Source organism: Oncorhynchus kisutch, linkage group LG26, assembly GCF_002021735.2.
Source record: "Oncorhynchus kisutch isolate 150728-3 linkage group LG26, Okis_V2, whole genome shotgun sequence".
In the NCBI taxonomy this organism is placed as follows: domain Eukaryota; kingdom Metazoa; phylum Chordata; class Actinopteri; order Salmoniformes; family Salmonidae; genus Oncorhynchus; species Oncorhynchus kisutch.
The window spans coordinates 39,457,770-39,480,379 of record NC_034199.2 but is presented as its reverse complement, the minus strand read 5'-3'; the positions used below and the strand labels follow the sequence as shown (position 1 = coordinate 39,480,379).

General features: G+C 45.8%; 1 protein-coding gene across 3 annotated transcripts in view; it reads right to left on the bottom strand.

Annotated features, from left to right (window-relative positions):
• Positions 1–1,639: 1,639 nt before the first annotated feature.
• Positions 1,640–22,610, bottom strand: part of LOC109871034 (NEDD8-conjugating enzyme UBE2F-like) — a 104,641-nt gene continuing 83,670 nt past the window's right edge. For all 3 annotated transcript variants that reach the window (XM_020461800.2, XM_031805657.1, XM_031805655.1), the window contains one exon: positions 1,640–3,158. In XM_020461800.2, the coding sequence (XP_020317389.1) occupies positions 3,108–3,158 (51 nt within the window). In that variant the 3' untranslated portion in view covers positions 1,640–3,107. The remainder of the gene's footprint in view (positions 3,159–22,610) is intronic.

The window sequence follows — 22,610 nt, the reverse complement described above, 5'->3', positions numbered from 1 at the left end:
AGAATGTGTCTGGGTTTATAGTTCTGGGTGTACACCCCTAGTTAAGGAGGCAGTAGCAATGAGAGGAATCTTTCATGGGGAAAGGAAGAAGCTTCGACCCCTCGTTAGAAGAGAGCGTGGGGCGGTACAGCAGTCTCCCCCTCATTAGAAGAGAGCGTGGGGCGGTACAGCAGTCTCCCTCTCGTTAGAAGAGAGCGTGGGGCGGTACAGCAGTCTCCCCCTCGTTAGAAGAGAGCGTGGGGCGGTACAGCAGTCTCCCCCTCGTTAGAAGAGAGCGTGGGGCGGTACAGCAGTCTCCCCCTCGTTAGAAGAGAGCGTGGGGCGGTACAGCAGTCTCCCCCTCGTTAGAAGAGAGCGTGGGGCGGTACAGCAGTCTCCCCCTCGTTAGAAGAGAGTGTGGGGCGGTACAGCAGTCTCCCCCACGTTAGAAGAGAGCGTGGGGCGGTACAGCAGTCTCCCCCTCGTTAGAAGAGAGCGTGGGGCGGTACAGCAGTCTCCCCCTCGTTAGAAGAGAGCGTGGGGCGGTACAGCAGTCTCCCCCTCGTTAGAAGAGAGCGTGGGGCGGTACAGCAGTCTCCCCCTCGTTAGAAGAGAGCGTGGGGCGGTACAGCAGTCTCCCCCTCGTTAGAAGAGAGCGTGGGGCGGTACAGCAGTCTCCCCCACGTTAGAAGAGAGCGTGGGGCGGTACAGCAGTCTCGCCCTCGTTAGAAGAGAGCGTGGGGCGGTACAGCAGTCTCCCCCTCGTTAGAAGAGAGCGTGGGGCGGTACAGCAGTCTCCCCCTCGTTAGAAGACAGCGTGGGGCGGTACAGCAGTCTCCCCCTCGTTAGAAGACAGCGTGGGGCGGTACAGCAGTCTCCCCCTCGTTAGAAGACAGCGTGGGGCGGTACAGCAGTCTCCCCCTCGTTAGAAGACAGCGTGGGGCGGTACAGCAGTCTACAGCGTCTATGCCAGCCAGGCCAGCTCTCACAACAAGGCAGAGGTGTGTGTGTTTATGCTCCAGCCCAAGCCTAGAGACCCGGGAGAAGATGTGTGTGAGTGATTGAAGAAATCGGCTGAAGAAGTGCGTGAGAGAGGGGAGGGGAGTTTGTCCAGGCTGCTGACATTCTGACTGCCCTGTCTCTCAGGACACTGACTATCTGACAGCCTGTGTTAACATTCTGCTATGGTCATCACTTTCTATAGCACAGACCTAGTGGACACTAACCAGAGCTAGTGGTCACTAACCAGAGCTAGTAGTCACTAACCAGAGCTAGTGGACACTAACCAGAGCTAGTGGACACTAACCAGAGCTAGTGGACAGTAACCAGAGCTAGTGGAGTGGACACTAACCAGAGCTAGTGGACACTAACCAGAGCTAGTGGACAATAACCAGAGCTAGTGGACACTAACCAGAGCTAGTGGACAATAACCAGAGCTAGTGGACACTAACCAGAGCTAGTGGACACTAACCAGAGCTAGTGGACACTAACCAGTACTGTGTGAGACCTGAGGACTAGTGTACCATGATGAGTAATTAACTTAAAATGTCACATTGTTGTAAATACAGTAATAACATTGTAGTTGAATCAACATTGATGGCAACAATCCCAACCCATGAATATGACAGGGACACTGACTATAGAATAAAATACAGGTTCATTTTCCTTATTACATCCTCTTTAATATATCTTTAAAAAACGATATACAATCTGAAAGCAAAGGAGGATTTGAACTGAGGGACAGACCCTCCTGAGCCTCACAGGAAACTAGGCTAGCTGGGCCAGTAAAACAAGGAGTGTGGGGCTAGGAACCAGAGCATGCTAACAAGTCAAATCTGAACTTGTTCATTTGAAAGCACGCGCACACGCGCTCACACACTAAAATACACCACCTCCTGATCACATACACTTTGCCTCATGGAAACGTAAATACAATGTTTGATACAGTGATGACACTGAATGTTATGTTCCAATGTGCACACAGGCACAAAGCCAGCCCAGGCAAATCAACACACACACACACACACACACACACACACACACACACACACACACACACACACACACACACACACACACACACACACACACACACACACACACACACTGGGAGGGTCAGACGAGAGCGAGACCACAGGCCCTCCCTTTAGACAACTAATCAGAGGACTCATACACAACCTAGGAGAGGGAGAGCGCCCTGGTATTCCCCTACCTTGGGGGCAGAGGAGAACACATGAGGTGGGTGGGGCCTAAGAGGTGTGGAGGGAAAAGCAGCAGGATAGAGTGATGAAAAACAGCATGCTTCAGCCCACGTAGGGTCAGAGTTGAATAACCCTGCCCTATATAATGCACTCACTACTTTTGACCAGAGCCTATAGGGTTGGGATTATTGGGATCATTAGGGTGCCTTTTCAGACATATCCAGAGTGAAATGGACAATATGGGGACTGACTGGAATGGGGACTGACTTGAATGGGGACTGGGTTGGTGGCACTTGTCATTCACATGCTGTCTGGTGAGTTGGGGGTGGGCAGGAACGAGTGACATAACAGATATGTCCTTTTTCCAGCTGTGTGTTTACATGCACAGCCAAGTGCTGTGTGTTGTGAGAAGCTAGTTGAGTATGTTTGTTTCTCAATGTGCATGAAGGGATTGTGTGTGTGTGTGCGTGTGTGTGTGTGTGTGTGTGCGTGCGTGTGAGCTCGCGTGCATTTTCTTTGCAACACAAACATGGCAGGCACTAGAACTGAGAAAAACTAACAGATCATCTTTCTCTTTGATTCGCCGATTCTTAAATAACAGATAACTGGATTGATTAAATCCCGGGTCCTCACTGCCACCGGCGCCCACTCTGATTGGCTCAGACACAACGAGAAGCCCAGTCATTGGACGATCCCTGTTGTGACGGATGATTACTCTGGTCCAATAAACAAGTCCCTCCTCAAACTTAAAAAAAAACGTGTTTAATCTTTCCTTCTTCCAGCGACATCTTATTGCAGTCGGGGGCGTGTCAGCGGTGCGCAGCGGTTAGTTGGTTGATGAGACATTAGGGACGGGGTTCAGCTGCGCAGTCACAGACGGGGGAGGGGGGGGGGGGGAGCAGGCAGCTGGCGCAGCTGATGCAGTCATCACCTGGCGTAGTGCTTGATGTAATCCTGAACCTTATTCCGGAAATCCTCCTAGAGCAAGACACACAAAAAACATCAGTGATCTTTTCTCTATCAATATCCTTGTTTCATTTTTTACAAACATCTAACCCCCAATTGAACTGCTCTGAAAGTCTTTAGGCCAATATACAGTGTGTTCATCAGTTGTATTACGTTTATGGAGATATTCTATTTTTTTTAAAGCAGTAAGCACCATCAGAGGGTTGATGCCAGTGATACAGTGGGATGAAAACATTACCCATAAACCACGCACACTTCATGACAGCAAAACATGACATCCACTGCTCTGGCATCAGCCAGAACTATGAAAGAAATGGACCACAGAGCGTCAGTCCAGCCGGCTAGGGAATACAGTCACCTAGAACGTGGAGATGGAGGTAGATGTGGAGGCCACAAGAGCAGCTCTGGCTCCCTCCGAGTAAACAGCCTCCAGCAACAAGATGTCAGAGCCTGAATGGAACCCAGGAGGGCTCGGGATTCTTCACACAGCTCTGCTGGCCCGTTGCTCCATAACAAGTACCAAGCTGTAAATAACCCCAGTCTACATGGAGTCCTGAGGCACACAGTGAATGGCCCGCCTTTGCTCTGATCTGTCTGTGACCACCTCTTTTCCCCCAGCTGGCGCATCGGTCTGAATGGTGTTGGACACTTCAGTGAAGTACCTCCATTACAGGTCACGAATGGAGAGCTGAATGGAGAGCTGAATGGAGAGCTGAATGGAGAGCCGGGGAGTTATAGCCTGGGTCCCAGTGAGTGTGTGTGCATGATATAGAGAGAGTGCGTGTACTCTGTGTGTGTGCAGGGTTTAAATAAAATGAAGTCAAATCAATTCCCATGACCCCTCTGGGGACAGTGTTCCATGGCGCAGCTTGATGATGGATGGAGAGCAAAGGTGGAGACAGGTTGGCATGGCAGTTTGATGATGGATGAAAAGGAGAGAGAGAAGTGGAGACAGGTTGGCATGGCAGTTTGATGATGGATGAAAGGGAGAGAGAGAAGTGGAGACAGGTTGGCATGGCAGTTTGATGATGGATGAAAGGGAGAGAGAGAAGTGGAGACAGGTTGGCATGGCAGTTTGATGATGGATGAAAGGGAGAACGAGAAGTGGAGACAGGTTGGCATAGCAGTTTGATGATGGATGAAAGGGAGAGAGAGAAGTGGAGACAGGTTGGCATTGGCAGTTTGATGATGGATGAAAGGGAGAGAGAGAAGTGGAGACAGGTTGGCATGGAAGTTTGATGATGGATGAAAGGGAGAGAGAGAGAAGTGGAGACAGGTTGGCATGGCAGTTTGATGATGGATGAAAGGGAGAGAGAGAAGTGGAGACAGGTTGGCATGGCAGTTTGATGATGGATGAAAGGGAGAACGAGAAGTGGAGACAGGTTGACATGGCAGTTTGATGATGGATGAAAGGGAGAGAGAGAAGTGGAGACAGGTTGGCATGGCAGTTTGATGATGGATGAAAGGGAGAGAGAGAAGTGGAGACAGGATGGCATGGCAGTTTGATGATGGATGAAAGGGAGAGAGAGAAGTGGAGACAGGTTGGCATGGCAACGTATGTAGCGGCGGGCAGTAACTCAAAGCGGTTGACATACTCTGTTTGTCCCTCCTGCGTCAGCTTGCCCCCTGCCCTTTCCCTTTTCCATGGCCAGCTATACTAAACCACACCAGCACAGCAAAGCTCAGCACAGCAACAAACACATAAAACAAAAGGCAACTTTTTTTCTCACTGGTGGTCAATTGGACAGGGGTAGGAAGGGGGTGGAGCCCGCTAAAAGACTACACAGCCCTGGTATCAGGAGCCAAGGGAAGTGAAGGGAGCAGCAACAGTAAACCCTCCTCCAATCTGCACAGAAACCTCCTATTGACATCAATGCATTATTTACCCATTAAGCTTCAGTTTCACAGATGCATGTTTCCCAAGATGGGATTCAGTTCTTAAGAGAATATGCTCAGAAGGAGGCTTGGCCAGGGCTGGAAAAGGTCAGGTGACTCTCAGCCAAGAACAACAAAGATGCCAACCATGACGACAACTTGATGTAAAAAGGGCTTTATAAATACATTTCATAGATGTGATTTAACTTAAGGAGATAAGACCAAGACATACTGCTTTGAAATGGAGACTACTTTAGGACAAATGTGTGTGGCTGACTTAGTTCCTTGCATACCATATAAAGAGCCTGGGCCTGCTACTCTACAGCTTACTTTACCCTCATGGAAAGTCGATTAGCACTGCAGATCTCTTTCTCTCTCCGTCCAACATTGTTTTTTTAAAAACATTTATTTTAAATTGAACCTTTATTTAACTAGCAAGTTAGTTAAGAACAAATTCCTATTTACAATGACGGCCTACACCGGTCAAACTATCCTATGGGACTCCCAATTACGGCCAGTTGTGATACAGCCTGGAATCGAACCATGGTGTCTGTAGTGACGCCTCTAGCACTGCGATGTAGGGCCTTAGACCGCCCCTCCAAAGGGGAGCTATTGCACAAAAGCTAATACAGTGCCTACAGAAAGTATTCAAACCCCTTGACTTTATCCACATTTTGTTGTTACGGACTGATTTTAAATTGAGATGTTTGGTCACTGCCTACACACAATATCCCATGATGTCAAAGTGGAATTATGAATTTCAATTGGTTTTGTAAAATACAAATGAATAAAACACTGAAAAGCTGTACTATCTTGAGTCAGTAAGTATACAACCCCTTTGTTATGGTAAGCCTAAATAAGTTCAGGAGTAAAATGATAGTGCTAAACATGATTTTTGAATGACTACCTTATTCCTGTACCCCACAAATACAATTATCTGAAATGTCCCCTAGTCGAGCAGTGCATTTCAGACACAGATTCAACTACAAAGACCAGGGACAATTTCCAATGCTCGCAAAGGGCACTTATTGGTAGATCAAAATAAAAAAATGACATTGAATATCCCGTTGAGCATGGTGAAGTTATTAATTACACTTTGGATGGATACACCTAGTCACTACAAAGATACAGGCGTCCTTCCTAACTCAGATGCCATAGAGCAGTGGTTCCCAAACTTTTTATAGTCCCGTACCCCTTCAAATATTCAACCTCCTGCTGCATACCCCCTCTAGCACAAAGGTCAGCGCACTCGCAAACATAAGCATGAGTGTGAGTTTTGGTCACAACCCGGCTCGTGGGAAGTGACAAAGAGCTCTTATAGGACCAGGGCACAATTAATAATCAATAATATCGCTCTTTATTTAGCCATCTTACATATAAAACCTTATTTGTTCATCAAAAATTGTGAATAACTCACCACAGGTTAATGAGAAGGGTGTGCTTGAAAGGACGTCCATAACTGCAGTGTTGGGTTGTATTGGAGAGAGTCTCAGTCTTACATCATTTTCCACACAGCCTGTGCCCGTATTTAGTTTTCATGCTAGTGAGGGCCGAGAATCCACTCTCACATAGGTAGGTGGTTGATAAGGGCACCAGTGTCTTAACAGTGCGATTTGTCAAGGCAAGAAACTCTGAGCGCAGCCCTATCCAGAAATCTGTCAGTGGCTTCTGATTAAATTACATTTTCACAGAACCGCTTGTTGCAATTTAGATGAGGATCTCTTGTTCAGATATTGGTAAGTGGACTGGAGGCAAGGTATGAAAAGGAAAACAAATCCAGTTGTTTGTGTCATCCGTTTCGGGAAAGTACCTGCGTAATTGCGCACCAACTCACTCAGGTGCTTCGCTACATCACATTTGACATTGTCCGTTCGCTTGAGTTCATTTGAACACAAAAAATCCTACAATGATGGAAAGACCTGTGTGTTGTCCTTGATAATGCAGACAGAGAAGAGCTCCAACTTCTTAATCATAGCCTCAATTATGTCCCACACATTATATATAGTTGGCGGTGATACAGCCCGACAGGATGCTCTCGATTGTGCATCTGTAAAAGTTTGTGATTGTTTTAGGTGACAAGCCAAATTTCGTCAGCCTCCTGAGGTTGAAGAGGCGCTGTTGCGCCTTCTTCACCACGCTGTCTGTTTGGGTGGACCATTTCAGTTTGTCCGTGATGTGTACGCCGAGGAACTTAAAACTTTCCACCTTCTCCACTACTGTCCTGTCGATGTGGATGGATGGGGGGTGCTGCATCTGCTGTTTCCTGAAGTCCACGATCATCTCCTCTTTGTTTTGTTGAGTGGGAGGTTGTTTTCCTGACACCACACTCCGAGGGCCTTCACCTCCTCCCTGTAGGCCGTCTTGTCATTGTTGGTAATCAAGCCTACCACTGTAGTGTCGTCTGCAATCTTGATGATTCAGTTGGAAGCGTGCATGGCCACGTAGTCATGGGTGAACAGGGAGTACAGGAGAGGGCTAAGAACGCACCCTTGGGGGACCCCAGTGTTGAGGATCAGCGGGGTGGAGATGTTGTTTCCGCCCTTCACCACCTGGGGACAGCCTGTCAGAAAGTCCAGGACCCATATGCACAGGGCGGGGTCGAGACCCAGGGTCTCAAGCTTAATAACAGGTTTGGAGGGTACTATGATATTAAATGTTGAACTGTAGTCAATGAACAGCATTCAAACATAGGTATTCCTCTTGTCCAGGTGGGATAGGGCAGTGTGATGGTGATTGCATCTTCAGTGGACCTATTGGTGCGGTAAGCAAATTGGAGTGGGTCTAGGGTATCAGCAGGTAGGGTGGAGGTGATATGCTCCTTGACTAGTCTCTCAAAGCACTTCATGATGACAGAAGTGAGTGCAACGGGGGCCATAGTCAGTTCAGTTACCTTAGGTTTCTTGGGAACAGGAACAATGGTGACCATCTTGAGGCATGTGGGGACAACAGACTGGGCTAGGGATTGACTGAATATGTGCGTAAACACACCAGCCAGCTGGTCTGCGCATGCTCTGAGGACGCGGCTCAGGGTTAACACGTTTACATGTTTTACTCACATTGGCCACGAAGAAGGCGATCCCACAGGCATTGGTAGCGGGCTGTGTCAGTGGCACTGTATTGTCCTCAAAGCGAGCAAAGGAGTTGTTTAATTTGTCTAGGAGCAAGACTTTGATGTCCGCGACGGGGCTGGTTTTCTTTTTGTAATCCGTGATTGACTGTAGACTCTGTCACATACGTTTCGTGTTTGAGCCGTTGAATTGCAACTCTACTGTGTCTCCATACTGACGCTTTGCTTGTTTGCTTGCCTTGCGGAGGGAATAGCTGCACTGTTTGTATTCGGTCATGTTTCCGGTCGCCTTGCTATGATTAAAAGCAGTGTTTTGCACTTTCAGTTTTGCACGAATGCTACCATCAATCCACAGTTTCTGGTTAGGAAATGTTTTAATAGTCACAGTGGGTACGAAATCATCGATGCACTTGCTAATAAACTCGCTCACTGAGTCAGCGTATACATCAACGTTGTTGTCTGAGGCTATCCAGAACATATCCCAGCTGTGATAATAATTGAAGAGAATTCTCTTGGAAGATAATGTGGTCGCATTTGATTGTAAGAAATTCTAGGTCAGCTGAACAAAAGGACTTAAGTTCCTGTATGTTATTGTGATTACACCATAAGGCATACACCCCCTTCTTCTTCTTACCAGAGAGATGTTTGTATCTGTCGGCGAGATGCATGAAGAAACCGTATGGCTGTACCGACTCTGACAACATATCCCAAGTGAGCCATTTTTTCCGTGAAACAGAGAATGTTACAATCTCTGATGTCTCTCTGGAAGGCAACTTGTGCCCTAATTTTGTCCACTTTGTTATCTAGAGATTGGACATCGGCGAGTAATATGCTCGGGAGCGGTGGATGGTGTGCTCGCCGCCTGAGTCTGACCAGTAGGCCGTTCCGTCTGCCTCTCCTGTGGCGACCTCATTGTTTTGGGTTGGCCTCTGGGATAAGATCCCATGTCCAAGGTGGAGGCCCGAACGGGAAAGACGTAATCCCTGGTCGTAATGTTGGTAAGTTGTCACTTTTTCCGGCTGTATGTAATAACACTTGATATTTCCTGGGCTAACCATGTAAGAAATAATACATTAAATAATACATAAAAAAATTAAATAATAATTGGACCTTAAGCGAGGCGACCATCTCTGTCGGCGCCATAACAAGTGTTATGTTTAGGGCAAATCCAATACAACACATTACTGAGTACCACTCTCCATATTTTCCAGCATAGTGGTGGCTAAATCATGTTATGGGTATGGTTGTAATGGTTAAGGACTGGGGAATTTTCAGAATAAATAAAGAAATGGAATGGAGCTAAGCACAGGCAAAATCCTAGAGGATAACCTGGTTCAGCCTGCTTTCCACCAGACACTGGGAGATTAATTCACCTTTCAGCAGGACAATAACCTAAAACACAAGGCCAAATCTACACTAGTTGCTTACCAAGTGAATGCTCCTAAGTGGCCGAGTTACAGTTTTGACTTAAATCTAGGGTTGCACATTTTGGGGAATATTCAAAGGTGGAAACGTTCAGTGGGAATTAACGGGAATATATGCAAATGAATATTAACACAATTTAAATGTAGATGTTTTTTTGCATTGGATATATTTACCATATCATATGGAGACAGAAACATAACATTCTATCATAAGTAGACATAAATGCAAATGATTAAATCCTTCCAATATAAATAAAATAACTATTTAGTTAGGAAATGAACTTTAATTAAATGACTTGACTCTTCACATGGGATGATTTCACTGAACAAAAAGGGAATATTCAATGATCCCCAATGATCCATTACATCTCCCAAAAAAGGTTTTCAACATACATCTGTAAAATGATAGTCTAGAAACTAAAGCTTTGCTTGTCTTCCTCTCAGGCTTCCATATCTTCTCCCTGGACCTCCTGAATGTCCGCCTCATCTTCACTGTCACTTTCCAACCTTGTTGAGGATGGCTTGTTGTCAGGCTCAAAAAGCCTCAAATTTGCCCAGATGGCCACCAATTTCTCAACCCTGGTATTGGTCAGCCTGTTGCGTACTTTGGTGTGTGTGTTCCCAAACAAGGACCAGTTGCGCTCTGAGGTGGCTGGTGATGGTGGGATTTGGAGGATAATGATGGAGGCAACAGGGGAAAGAGCCTCAGATCCACAAAGTCCCTTCAACCAGGTGTCGGATGAGATATGTTGGCACGACTGTCATATTGCATCTCCATCCCAAAGCCCTTGCTTGGAAGTGTACTTTGCCAGACTGCCAAGAACCTTGCCCTCATCCAGGCCAAGGTGGCGAGACACGGTAGTGATAACACCATAGGCCTTGTTGATCTCTGCACCAGACAGGATGATCTTGCCAGCATACTTGGGGCCCAACATGTACGCTGCGTTGTGTATGGGCTTTAGAAAGAAGGCTTCACGCTTTTTGATGTATTTCAGAACTGCAGTTTCCTCTGCTTGGAGCAACAATGAAGTGGGCAGGGCAGTATGGATTTCTTCTCTTACATCTACAAGCAGAGACTGAACATCAGACAGGTTGGCATTGTCTCCCTCAATCCGTGCAATGCTATAGGTTTCAGGTGTTTCAGGCTGCTTACCACTCTCTCCCAAAATACGTCATCCATGAGGATCCTCTTGATGGGGCTGTCCATATCGGCAGACTGTGAGATGGCCATTTCTTGGAGAGACTCCTTTCCCTCCAGGAGACTGTCAAAGCATTGTCTGTCACCAGTGCAAATACCTTCTGTAGTCCAAGGTCATTAATGACTGCCTTCAGCTCATCTACAATGTAGAGACTGGTGTGTTTGTTGTCCCTTGTGTCTGTGCTCTTGTAGAATACTGGTTGAGGGGTGGAGATGATGTAGTTAATTATTCCTTGCCCACGAACATTCAACCACCCATCAGAGATGATTGCAATACAGTCTGCTTTCTCTATGACTTGCTTGACCTTCACTTGAGCTCTGTTGAACTCTACATCCAGCAAATTAGTAGATAAAGCATGTCTGGTTGGAGGGGTGTATGCTGGGCAAAGAACATTCAGAAATCTCTTCCATTACGCATTGCCTATGAGCATCAGAGGTGAACCAGTTGAATACACAGCTCAAGCAAGACATTCATCAGCATTTCTGACTACTTTCCTCCACGGAGTCAAAAAAACCATCTGATTCCAGGAGGACCATGAGCTGTTGAACTCTGTTGAACTCTGCATCCAGCAAATGAGTAGATCAGGCATGTCTGCTTGGAGGGCTGTCTGGTTGGAGGGCTGGACCATGAGCTGTTGCTATCGATAATGTGTCTGATTCATCATTTTCACCTCAAATAGAAGTAGAGGGACTTTTGTCAGAGGTTGCTTGTTGTTTGGAACTTTATGCACTTGGCCTGATGATTCTGCAGCTTTTTTTGCATTCTTCACATCTGATTTGGCACAGTATTTGCAAATGTACACAGCGTTTCCTTCTACATTAGCAGCAGTGAAACGTCTCCAGAGATCAGATAGTGTCCGTGGCATTTTCCTGTAAAGATTAGAAGAAAAAAAATGTTTGAAAAAACCCAAATACAATTCCATGTACAGATAAATAGTTAAGCAGTTATCATACAAATGAGTTGTTTAATCTAAATGTTTTAAAATGAAACATGTATGGAACAGGTGAATTAACACTCCTCAGTTAGCAGGCTCAAGCAAGCTAAAACCCACAAGGTAGCAAAAAATTAACTAGCAGAAATTGCTAAGTTAGAAATGATTTAAAACACACTTTGCTGTAGGCTACTATTTACTAGTTAACAAGAAATTATGTCATAAAATATATTCACCCCACCCAGTATTGTAATCAAAACTTACCAGAAAGCATGTAGTCCTTGGCTCAGACAGTGTAGTAGTGTGGGATCAATAGCATCTCATTAGTGTGCAAGATCTTGAGAAGCAGCTGTACATGTGATGGAAGAATGCACTGTGCATGCAGAGGGTTGCATTCCATTGAATTGGGGATAGTTTAACCAAAATACGCCACAAGACCTAGAATTGCCTTATGTGTATCCCACAAAAAAGGTTCACTGTTATGAACTACCTTTTTTGAATTATTTAAGCAAAATTTCCGGGCTTAAAAATGACGTAACTTTACTGGAAAGTTTCAGACTCTTTGCAACCCTACTTACAAATCTATGGCAATACCTTAAAATGGTTGTCTAGCAATGATCAACAACAACCAATTTAACAGAGCTTGAAGAATTTTGAAAATAATCATGGGCAAATGTTGTACAATCCGGATGTGAAAAGCTCTTAGAGACTTACCCAGAAAGACTCACAGCTGGAATTGCTGCCAAAGGTGCTTCTACAAAGTTGGGCTGTGAATATATTTCTGCATTTAATTTTTAATAAATGAACAAACATTTCTAAAAAAACATGTTTCCACTTGGTCATTATTGGGTAGTGTGTGCAAATGGGCGAGATAATTATTTTTTTGTAATCAATTTTGAATTCAGACTGTAACACAACAACATGTGGAAAAAGTCAAGGGGTAGGAATACTTCCTGAAGGCTCTACTCCCTGTAAATCCACTCTAAACTGTGGATGAAAATCACTGTCAGGCGGCTGGTTGGAAACCTGCTATTTGAGTCATAATCTACTGCATCTCATCAGTCCTTAGTGAAAGCCATATAAATTCCCCTTTAAACAGTAATACCTCAAACAATGACTGGGGACCTGACCTCATGGCGAAACGGAAGGGACCGTTTTACTGAGAGATTATGACGTCTGTCTGTTACGTGGTCATTCCTTAGTGAACTGAACCATGTCACCAATCCTACCCAATTAGCTCATCCTGCCAGCAGGCAGTAACACCAGTGTTCAAAACACCTCTTCTAGAGGTAAATTAATGAATGCAAATGGTTGTACTTCCCCTTGGGTGGAACGTGCTACAGCTTTCTAGTCCGACTAGAGCAGCAGAGCAAAGCAAACAGCATTAAGTTAAAGAGCCCTCAGCACAGCTAAGCAGACAGAACAGACTTAGAACTAACAGAACTGGAACCTTGGAACACACTGAGCTCTCCAAGCTGAGACCCCCGGGGATTCCTGTGCTGCACCCCCGTCCTACCCCTGCTCCCCCTCTTGCATAACACTGCAGCCCGCTAAATATTTTGGCAGTAACTCAGTGAGCCAAGTGCAGCACAGAGTATTAAATAGCCCCATGTAATTATGCTTATTAATATGACCCATTATAAATGTGAGGGGTGTCTGGTGGATTGTGGAGCTTTGGCTAAGCTGATTGGGCCATGCCTTTCTTCCCTGGCTAATTGCCTTTTGATACACCTCCATATGCAGTGTTACAAAGTGTTATAGTATTAGGCTTTACTACGACTAATCATCATCATCATCATGGAGATGGATGATGACATTCAGAACAGCTCAGATGTACACTCAGCAGACAGTTTATTAGGTACACCACTCCATTCACTAAAATGGTTCGCTCCTACAGACAGTGAAAGACTCTGCATGGTCAATCCGATGTCTGCAGTGTTCGTACAGGATTCACTGTGAAACGGCCTCTGTAAAAGTCAGGGTATTCATACTTCTTGCGCTTCGCAGAGCTGTTGTGAAGTTATCAAGAAAGTGAGTGTGTGTTTATACAGGACCTCCTGCCCCCACCTACCGTCAACCAATCATGTCAGTGCGGAGCTACACAGAGCCCTCCACATTGCTACAAAAATTGGGAGGCGCATGGCGGTAAAGGGCTCGATTTGGCCTCTGCAAGCCTCCGGAGGCTCCACAATTGCATCACATCCTCCATGCTGCGCCTCCGGACAACATTACCGGATCAGGCATAAATCAGCTGTGAGTCACGTCAGGCATTGAGGCATTCAGTTAGATTAAACGTAAGAATGGGCAACACAAGTGACCTAAGTGACTTTGAACGTGGTTCTGTATGATAGTACCTCAGAAACGGCTGACCTCCTGGGCTTTTCACGCACGACAGTGTCTAGGGTTTACAGAGAATGGTGCGGCAGACAAAACACATCCAGTCATCGGAAGTCCTGTGGGGGAAAACAGCTTGTTGATGAGAGGTTGAAGGAGAATGGCAATAATCGCCCAAGTTAACAGGCGGGCCACAAACAGACAAATAACGGTGCAGTACAACAGTGGTGTGCAGAACGGCATCTCAGAACGCACAAGTCGTCGGTCCTTGTCACAGTAGGCTATTGCAGCAGATGACCACACCGGGTTCCACTCCTATCAGCTAAAAACAAGAAGAAGCAGCACTGGACAATTGAGGCGTGGAAAAACATTGCCTGGTTCGATGAATCAAGCTGATGGCAGTCAGGATTTGGTGTAAGAGGCCATGGACCCAACCTGCCTGGTGTCAACGGTACAGGCTGGTGGAGGTGGTGTACTGGTGTGGGGAATGTTTTCTTGACACACGTTAGGTAATTTGATAACGATTTCCATGCCACAAAGATTTCAGGCTGTTCTGGAGGCAAAGGGGGGGTCCGACCCAGTACTAGATTGGTGTACCTAATAAACTGTCCATTGAGAGTACAATGCAATGTCCTCAAACGACTTCAAAAGTAAAACTGGAGTGACTCAACATAATCATGCAGACTTGTAAACCATTTTCCTCAGGGAATAAGTAAAAATGACATACTGTCCCTCCCCTGGTACAGAATACAGGGAAAGAGACAAGCAGAATTTCCTGTCAGATCTCATCAATGTCAGTGTTCAGACTCCCAGGCGATGATTGAGTGAGCTGTCATTGATACGGCACGTTTGTTCATTAGACTCAGATGGGAGAGATGACATTATTTGGTTTGGCCATATAGAAGTTTTCAGACACAAAAATGACCAATCAATGGCATTCAGTGACCCTGTGACATAATTTCTTACACCAAACAAGGTAACGTCAGGACACAGGCCTGCATGGCTCCTCTTCTCTCCTCCCTAACCAGGCAGAGATAACAGGTGACTTGACCTTTTTACTTAGCGAGGAGCACGTCATCCAGAGATGTTCTATACTCCTCTCTATTTTGGGACAGTTTGAACCATCTGCAGAGTGAGAGACCCTCAAACACTCACTCCCCCTCCAGCCTAAATAGTCTGATAGCCCAAACTGGATGTGCACTGTCCAGATGGGACCAGACAGCCCAGCATTAATATGATTCTGCTGTAAACTGCTCTTCTCTCCTGACGCCACTGTGTACACCACAGGCAGGAAGCAACATATATCATATCAGTGTTGCAACAGGGCTTCCTGGGTAGTGGAACACTACCGTGTCTGGTACACCCTATCAACTCAGAGGCCCAGGCATGCTGTACACCACTATTGCTGGAGGCAGGAGCAGCAGTCTGGTTATGTAACGGTAATCACATCACCTGAACACCATCTCAGTAGAGGCTGTCATGATAGGCAGTGGAAGGAATGGAGGGATGGAGACCTCACAGCACTCATCTCTCACTTTTATCCCTGTTAATCCCCTCTACCACCACAGCAGGGCTAGTGAGAAAACATTCTGGAGGCCAATGGCTCAGCTGGTAGATGGGATCGATTCAGGTCAGATCTGGTCAGGGTTGAAAGTGGCCTACAGCCACCAAGTTAAACACTAGACAGACAGTATGACATCACACAGGTCAGATAGTGATTTCACAGAATGATTGATAGAACGAAAATAACTACTTCTGCACCATACAGATTTTCACTTCATGAAACAGACATACATGGCGTAAATGACCACTGTGTAGAACCATGTAGAACCATACAATGCTGAACCATGTAATGTAGAGCCATGAAGAACCAGATCGGACATACAAACAAACAGTTGGCTAATTGGCTATTAATCCAGTGAGACAAACTGGTCCTGTGCTGGATGGAGATCCATAGACTTGCATTAGGGTGCAGTCAGAAGACCACAGGGTTCCTCATGGTTCCTCAGAAGAACCTTGTGTAAAGGCTTCTCTAAGCCATCGGACCGGGGCTCATTAATGGTGCAGAATGGCTGACCATGATAGAGTGACTTATCACTGGAAATGTTGCTGTTAGTTTGCTGTGGCCAACTTTAAAATCAACTGTTTTCTGTGGCATTGCTATAGCTAGGTGTATACCACATTGACATGCCAACATATAGGTCCAATATTATTCTGTGTTTGTTAAAAAACATACAGTATGAAGGTCAAGACAGACATCTCGTCTGGTTAATCATCGGTTTCTTTAGGCGCTATAGTTTTAAGGTCAACGGTCAAATAGCAGTCTATTTCGTTTTGGTATGTTCCATCTCACACAGAACTACTGTATGACCCCCATGGAGGTGCCCTGTCCACTCTGAAAGAGGGAGGTAGAGGGAGAGAGATGAGGGGAGAAAGGAAAGAGAGAGAGTGAAAGAGACAGAGAAAGTGAAAGAGCGCAAGAGAGAGCGAGAGAGTTTGAGTCCCAGCTGCCTGTGAAGAGACACCACAGGGGAGTCAGTAAACAGGGTAACTGATGCATCAGTATGGTCGTTACATGGTCATTTAGCATCCGTGAGTCAGACGTGCTATGTGGCGGACGTGTGAGTTGTGGTTCCCCTGTTCCCTCCTGCACAGTGACTTGGTGTTCAGTCGGCATGCCACAGCTACAGAGTCAGGGGAGACCCAGAGATTGGACACTCCTCACGCCGAGAACCACAGACTGTGGACATCACACTCGGCAGGGGGTGGGAGAGGCAGCTGGGACAACTACTACAGAGCTGTGGTAGTGTGAGGTAGCGTGTACAATGTTCCCTCTAAGCTGCATGCGCACCCCGAGACTGTCACGCAGAACAAATACTCTATCAGCCCACAGAGAGAAGCATGATATTGAACTTCACTCAACTTTTCTAGAGTTTTCCCTGTTAGTTAACACTATCAATGTTTCCCTTTACTGTGGTAATTGTGATCGAATCCACACAATATTATCCACTTTGAATGCAACACCGAAACAAAACAAGCTACGCAATAGATTTTCCAGAACGCATCGGAGTAGGATTATATTGCATTAACACACATGACTCAGCCCGTACTCTACACAGACTGGTGTGGCATAACCAATCAGAGCTGCAGTAGGCCTATATGCAAATAGACCATTGCCATATATGGATCTGTGCCATTTACTTTGAACTGGACTGTGTTTACAGCTGTGGTCCTGAGTAGATGTGCTTGTTTTGAGATCAAAGCAGCAACATCTGCACGTTTTGTTCATATCCTTTACTAGTTAGTGAGTTATCAGCACAGTTATAGATCATTTGTAGTCAGCAATAGGGGAGGGATTTCTTCCTACAAGAGCACAAACCATGTACATTTCTAGACATCTTTGAATAGTGAGTCAGGTAAAGAACTTTTTTGGTCTTAAAGTAGCAGTGTTGTATTTCGAGACAGGTTTGAATAAGCTAAGTAGCCAATAGGGGAGCATCATTTGTCTGATTCTCTGTAATAATGGTATGTTTATTTTGTAAAGTGGTTTCTTTCATCAAATACCATTTTCAGTCACCTTGTCTGAAGGACAAGTGGATAAACAGGTTCATGTCAAGCCCTGCATGTCTCCCCCCCCCAAAGTCTCAAGGAATGTGGGCCTACATTGAACACCACACATTGGCTGCTACTATAGGCTGAATGATAGAACAGCTATTTCCATGTAAAAATGTTATGGGATGCATTTTCTCCATTGTTTTTGATGGTAGGCCACTCTGGTGGGCCACTCTGGTGGGCCTTAGTTATGATCAAATTGCCACAATAGCCTATTCGGTCACTGTTAAAACTAACAGAGCGGGTACAGCCTCAGTGTTCACAGTAAAAGCACACTGGAAGTTGCACAGAATTTTCACAACGTTCAAGTCTTCGCTCAGCAGAATTGACTGAGTGCTGAGAAACATGAGGAAATATTGCATGGGCCACCGTTCCTTTACTTAGCTTTGATTGTGGACCTGACTCGCACCAACACCCGACCTGGCTTCACCAGCTGTTACTAGCGCCACTCAGCCATTTTCAACGCCACAGGGGAGCTGGCTTGAGAATCATTTTGACACAGCAGAAAACTTTTAGTTCAGTCAGGTTCGATAAACATTCCTGCTCATTTTCATTTTCCCATTTCCTGCAGAGTGGTGTGAATCAAATTGACCTTCAAATTCAGTAAATAGGGATGATGAGACTTCAGGTAAGTGAGTTTTTCCTGATATGAAAAACAAATAGGTGCAACGGTACTGTCCAGGGGAACTCGTCACAGTAGTGATCTCCGGTACTGTCCAGGGGAACTCGTCACAGTAGTGATCACCGGTACTGTCCAGGGGAACTCGTCAAAGTAGTGATCACCGGTACTGTCCAGGGGAACTCGTCACAGTAGTGATCACCGGTACTGTCCAGGGGAACCTGTCACAGTAGTGATCACCGGTACTGTCCAGGGGAACCTGTCACAGTAGTGATCACCGGTACTGTCCAGGGGAACCTGTCACAGTAGTGATCACCGGTACTGTCCAGGGGAACCTGTCACAGTAGTGATCACCGGTACTGTCCAGGGGAACTCGTCAAAGTAGTGATCACCGGTACTGTCCAGGGGAACTCGTCACAGTAGTGATCACCGGTAATGTCCAGGGGAACCTGTCACAGTAGTGATCACCGGTGCTGTTCTGACACAAGGGGGTTTCTCAGTTCACAGCATAGTTCACAGCGTAGTTCACAGCGCAGTTCACAGCGTAGTTCACAGTGCAGTTCACAGTGTAGTTCACAGTGCAGTTCACAGTTTAGTTCACAGTGTAGTTCACAGTGTAGTTCACAGCGTAGTTCACAGTTTAGTTCACAGTTTAGTTCACAGTTTAGTTCACAGTGTAGTTCACAGTTTAGTTCACAGTTTAGTTCACAGTGTAGTTCACAGTGTAGTTCACAGTTTAGTTCACAGTTTAGTTCACAGCGTAGTTCACAGTTTAGTTCACAGTTTAGTTCACAGTGTAGTTCACAGTGTAGTTCACAGCGTAGTTCACAGCGTAGCACCTTGTTACCTGAGTGTTTTGGGGCCCACTGTGTAGGAAGCCCACTATGGCCTGTGGACACTAGTCTCTTTGTAACTCTCTCTGTAATTGGTCTGAATGGCTGCTCTGAACAACAACCTTACAGTTACAGTGGTGTGTGAGAGATGAGTCATCTCCCCAACAGAGCCTTCTGCTCCAGCCCACATCCCCAGCTCCAGCCCCAGCTCCAGCCCCCAGCTCCAGCCCACATCCCCAGCTCCAGCCCACATCCCCAGCTCCAGCCCACATCCCCAACTCCAGCCCACATCCCCAGCTCCAGCCCCAGCTCCAGCCCCCAGCTCCAGCCCACATCCCCAGCTCCAGCCCACATCCCCAGCTCCAGCCCACATCCCCAACTCCAGCCCACATCCCCAGCTCCAGCCCACATCCCCAGCTCCAGCCCCAAGCCCCAGGTCCAGCCCCAGCCCCAGGTCCAGCCCCAGCTCCAGCCCCCAGCCCCTTTGGTAGAAAGGCTGAAGTTCACAAAGCTGAGAAATATGCGGTCTGCAGAAGACAGTGTTTTTAAGTGAATATAACTAATTGTATGTAAATAATATGCAAATACATGTCTGAATGCACAGCTCCAGGCATTGTACTATAGAGACCATGCTAGAGGCTAACTGGAAAACACATAAGGAAATGTACGGATAAGTCATATGCAAATGATGTTGCATTCATTGAAGATATAAATAATTCTAAGAGCTTTAGGAGTTATTTGAATTAAACATTTTAATACTTAGTTGGCAACTCATCTAAGGATGTTAATAGCGAGGATGTTCATATTAAAGACTATATACTTTAAAGTGGATTAATAGAGACTTTTATCTCCCTCACCAACTTCAAACATCAGCTATCTGAGCAGCTAACCGATCGCTGCAGCTGTACATAGTCTATTGGTAAATAGCCCACCCTTTTCACCTACCTCATCCCCATACTGTTTTTATTTATTTACTTTTCTGCTCTTCTGCACACCAATATCTCTACCTGTACATGACCATCTGATCATTTATCACTCCAGTGTTATTCTGCAAAATTGTAATTATTTGCCTACCTCCCCATGCCCTTTGCACACATTGTATATAGACCCCCCCTTTGTTTTCTACTGTGTTATTGACTTGTTAATTGTTTACTCCATGTGTAACTCTTTGTTGTATGCTCACACTGCTATGCTTTATCTTGGCCAGGTCGCAGTTGCAAATGAGAACTTGTTCTCAACTAGCCTACCTGGTTAAATAAAGGTGTTCTCAACTAGCCTACCTGTTTTTTTTATTTATTTATTTATTTCACCTTTATTTAAATAAAGGTGTTCTCTACTAGCCTACCTGGTTAAATAAAGGTGTTCTCAACTAGCCTACCTGGTTAAATAAAGGTGTTCTCTACTAGCCTACCTGGTTAAATAAAGGTGTTCTCTACTAGCCTACCTGGTTAAATAAAGGTGTTCTCAACTAGCCTACCTGGTTAAATAAAGGTGTTCTCAACTAGCCTACCTGGTTAAATAAAGGTGTTCTCAACTAGCCTACCTGGTTAAATAAAGGTGTTCTCAACTAGCCTACCTGGTTAAATAAAGGTGTTCTCAACTAGCCTACCTGGTTAAATAAAGGTGTTCTCAACTAGCCTACCTGGTTAAATAAAGGTGTTCTCAACTAGCCTACCTGGTTAAATAAAGGTGTTCTCAACTAGCCTACCTGGTTAAATAAAGGTGTTCTCAACTAGCCTACCTGGTTAAATAAAGGTGTTCTCAACTAGCCTACCTGGTTAAATAAAGGTGTTCTCAACTAGCCTACCTGGTTAAATAAAGGTGTTCTCAACTAGCCTACCTGGTTAAATAAAGGTAAAAAAAAAAAAAAAAAAAGGTTTCAAACAAACATCCGGCACATATGCACATACTGCACTGGTTAATAACTACATGTCAACCACTACTCCTACTGTAAAAGGTGGAAGTTTTAGGTGTGTAATGTTGCAGAACACAGATTCACTGCACAGGCCTTGCGACTTTTAAACAGACAGAACTTTAGAGACGAAAGACAAAACCGGATCCCTCAGGACTGTAGAGACCAGAGGACACCATCCATTGAAATAAATACTTCCTGTAGGTCCTGCCTCCTCTGCTGTCTCCTGCCTCCTCTCCTGTCTCCTCACCTGTCTCCTCTCCTGCCTCCTCTCAGACATCAGTTTAGCATGGTCCTTCCTTCCCTCACATACTGTCTCCTCTCCCGCCTCCTCTCAGACATCAGTTTAGCATGTTCCTTCCTTCCCTCACATACTTTCTCCCGCCTCCTCTCCCGTCTCCTCTCAGACATCAGTTTAGCATGTTCCTTCCTTCCCTCACATACTTTCTCCTGTCTCCTCTCCCATCTCCTCTCAGACATCAGTTTAGCATGTTCCTTCCTTCCCTCACATACTTTCTCCCGTCTCCTCTCCCGTCTCCTCTCCCGCCTCCTCTCCCGCCTCCTCTCCCGTCTCCTCTCAGACATCGGTTTAGCATGGTCCTTCCTTCCCTCACATACTTTCTCCCGTCTCCTATCCCGTCTCCTCTCCTGTCTCCTCTCCCGTCTCCTCTCCCGTCTCCTCTCAGACATCAGTTTAGCATGTTCCTTCCTTCCCTCACGTACTTTCTCTTTTCCTCTAGTTTGTGTTCCTCAAGCCCAATCTGAGTTTTGAACAGGGCTTGGGGTGTTGGTGTGCGAAACCAACCGGTATGAACTGGTCACCAAGCCAGGCAGTCAAAGCCTCCATTCTACACAGGAGGAGACGGTGCCGATATTGACCTGCTGCAAGTGGCCAACAGACTGAAGGCCTGACCTTTCCTGTATTTTATTTTTTATTTCACCTTTATTTAACCAGGTAGGCCAGTTGAGAACACCTTTATTTAACCAGGTAGGCCAGTTGAGAACACCTTTATTTAACCAGGTAGGCCAGTTGAGAACACCTTTATTTAACCAGGTAGGCCAGTTGAGAACACCTTTATTTAACCAGGTAGGCCAGTTGAGAACACCTTTATTTAACCAGGTAGGCCAGTTGAGAACAAGTTAACATTTACAACTGCAAGCTGGCCAAGATAAAATCAAACAACACAGAGACAAACTCACAGACAATAACACAATAGAAAAATCTATGTACAGTGTGTGCAAATGTAGAAGAGTAGGGAGGTAAGGCAATACATAGGCGATAGAGGCAAAATAATTACAATTTAGCATTAACACTGGAGTGATGGATGTGCAGATGATGATGTGCAAGTAGAGATACTGGGGTGCAAAAGAGCAAGAGGATAAGTAACAATATGGGGATGAGGTAGTTGGGTGGGCTATTTACAGATGGGCTGTGTACAGGTACAGTGATCGGTAAGCTGCTCTGACAGCTGATGCTGAACGTTAGAGGGAGATATAAAACTCCAGCTTCTGTGATTTTTGCCAGTCGTTCCAGTCATTGGCAGCAGAGAACTGGAAGGAAAGGCGGCCAAAGGAAGTGTTGGCTTTGGGGATGACCAGTGAGATATACCTGCTGGAGCGCGTGCTACAGGTGGATGTTGCTATGGTGACCAGTGAGC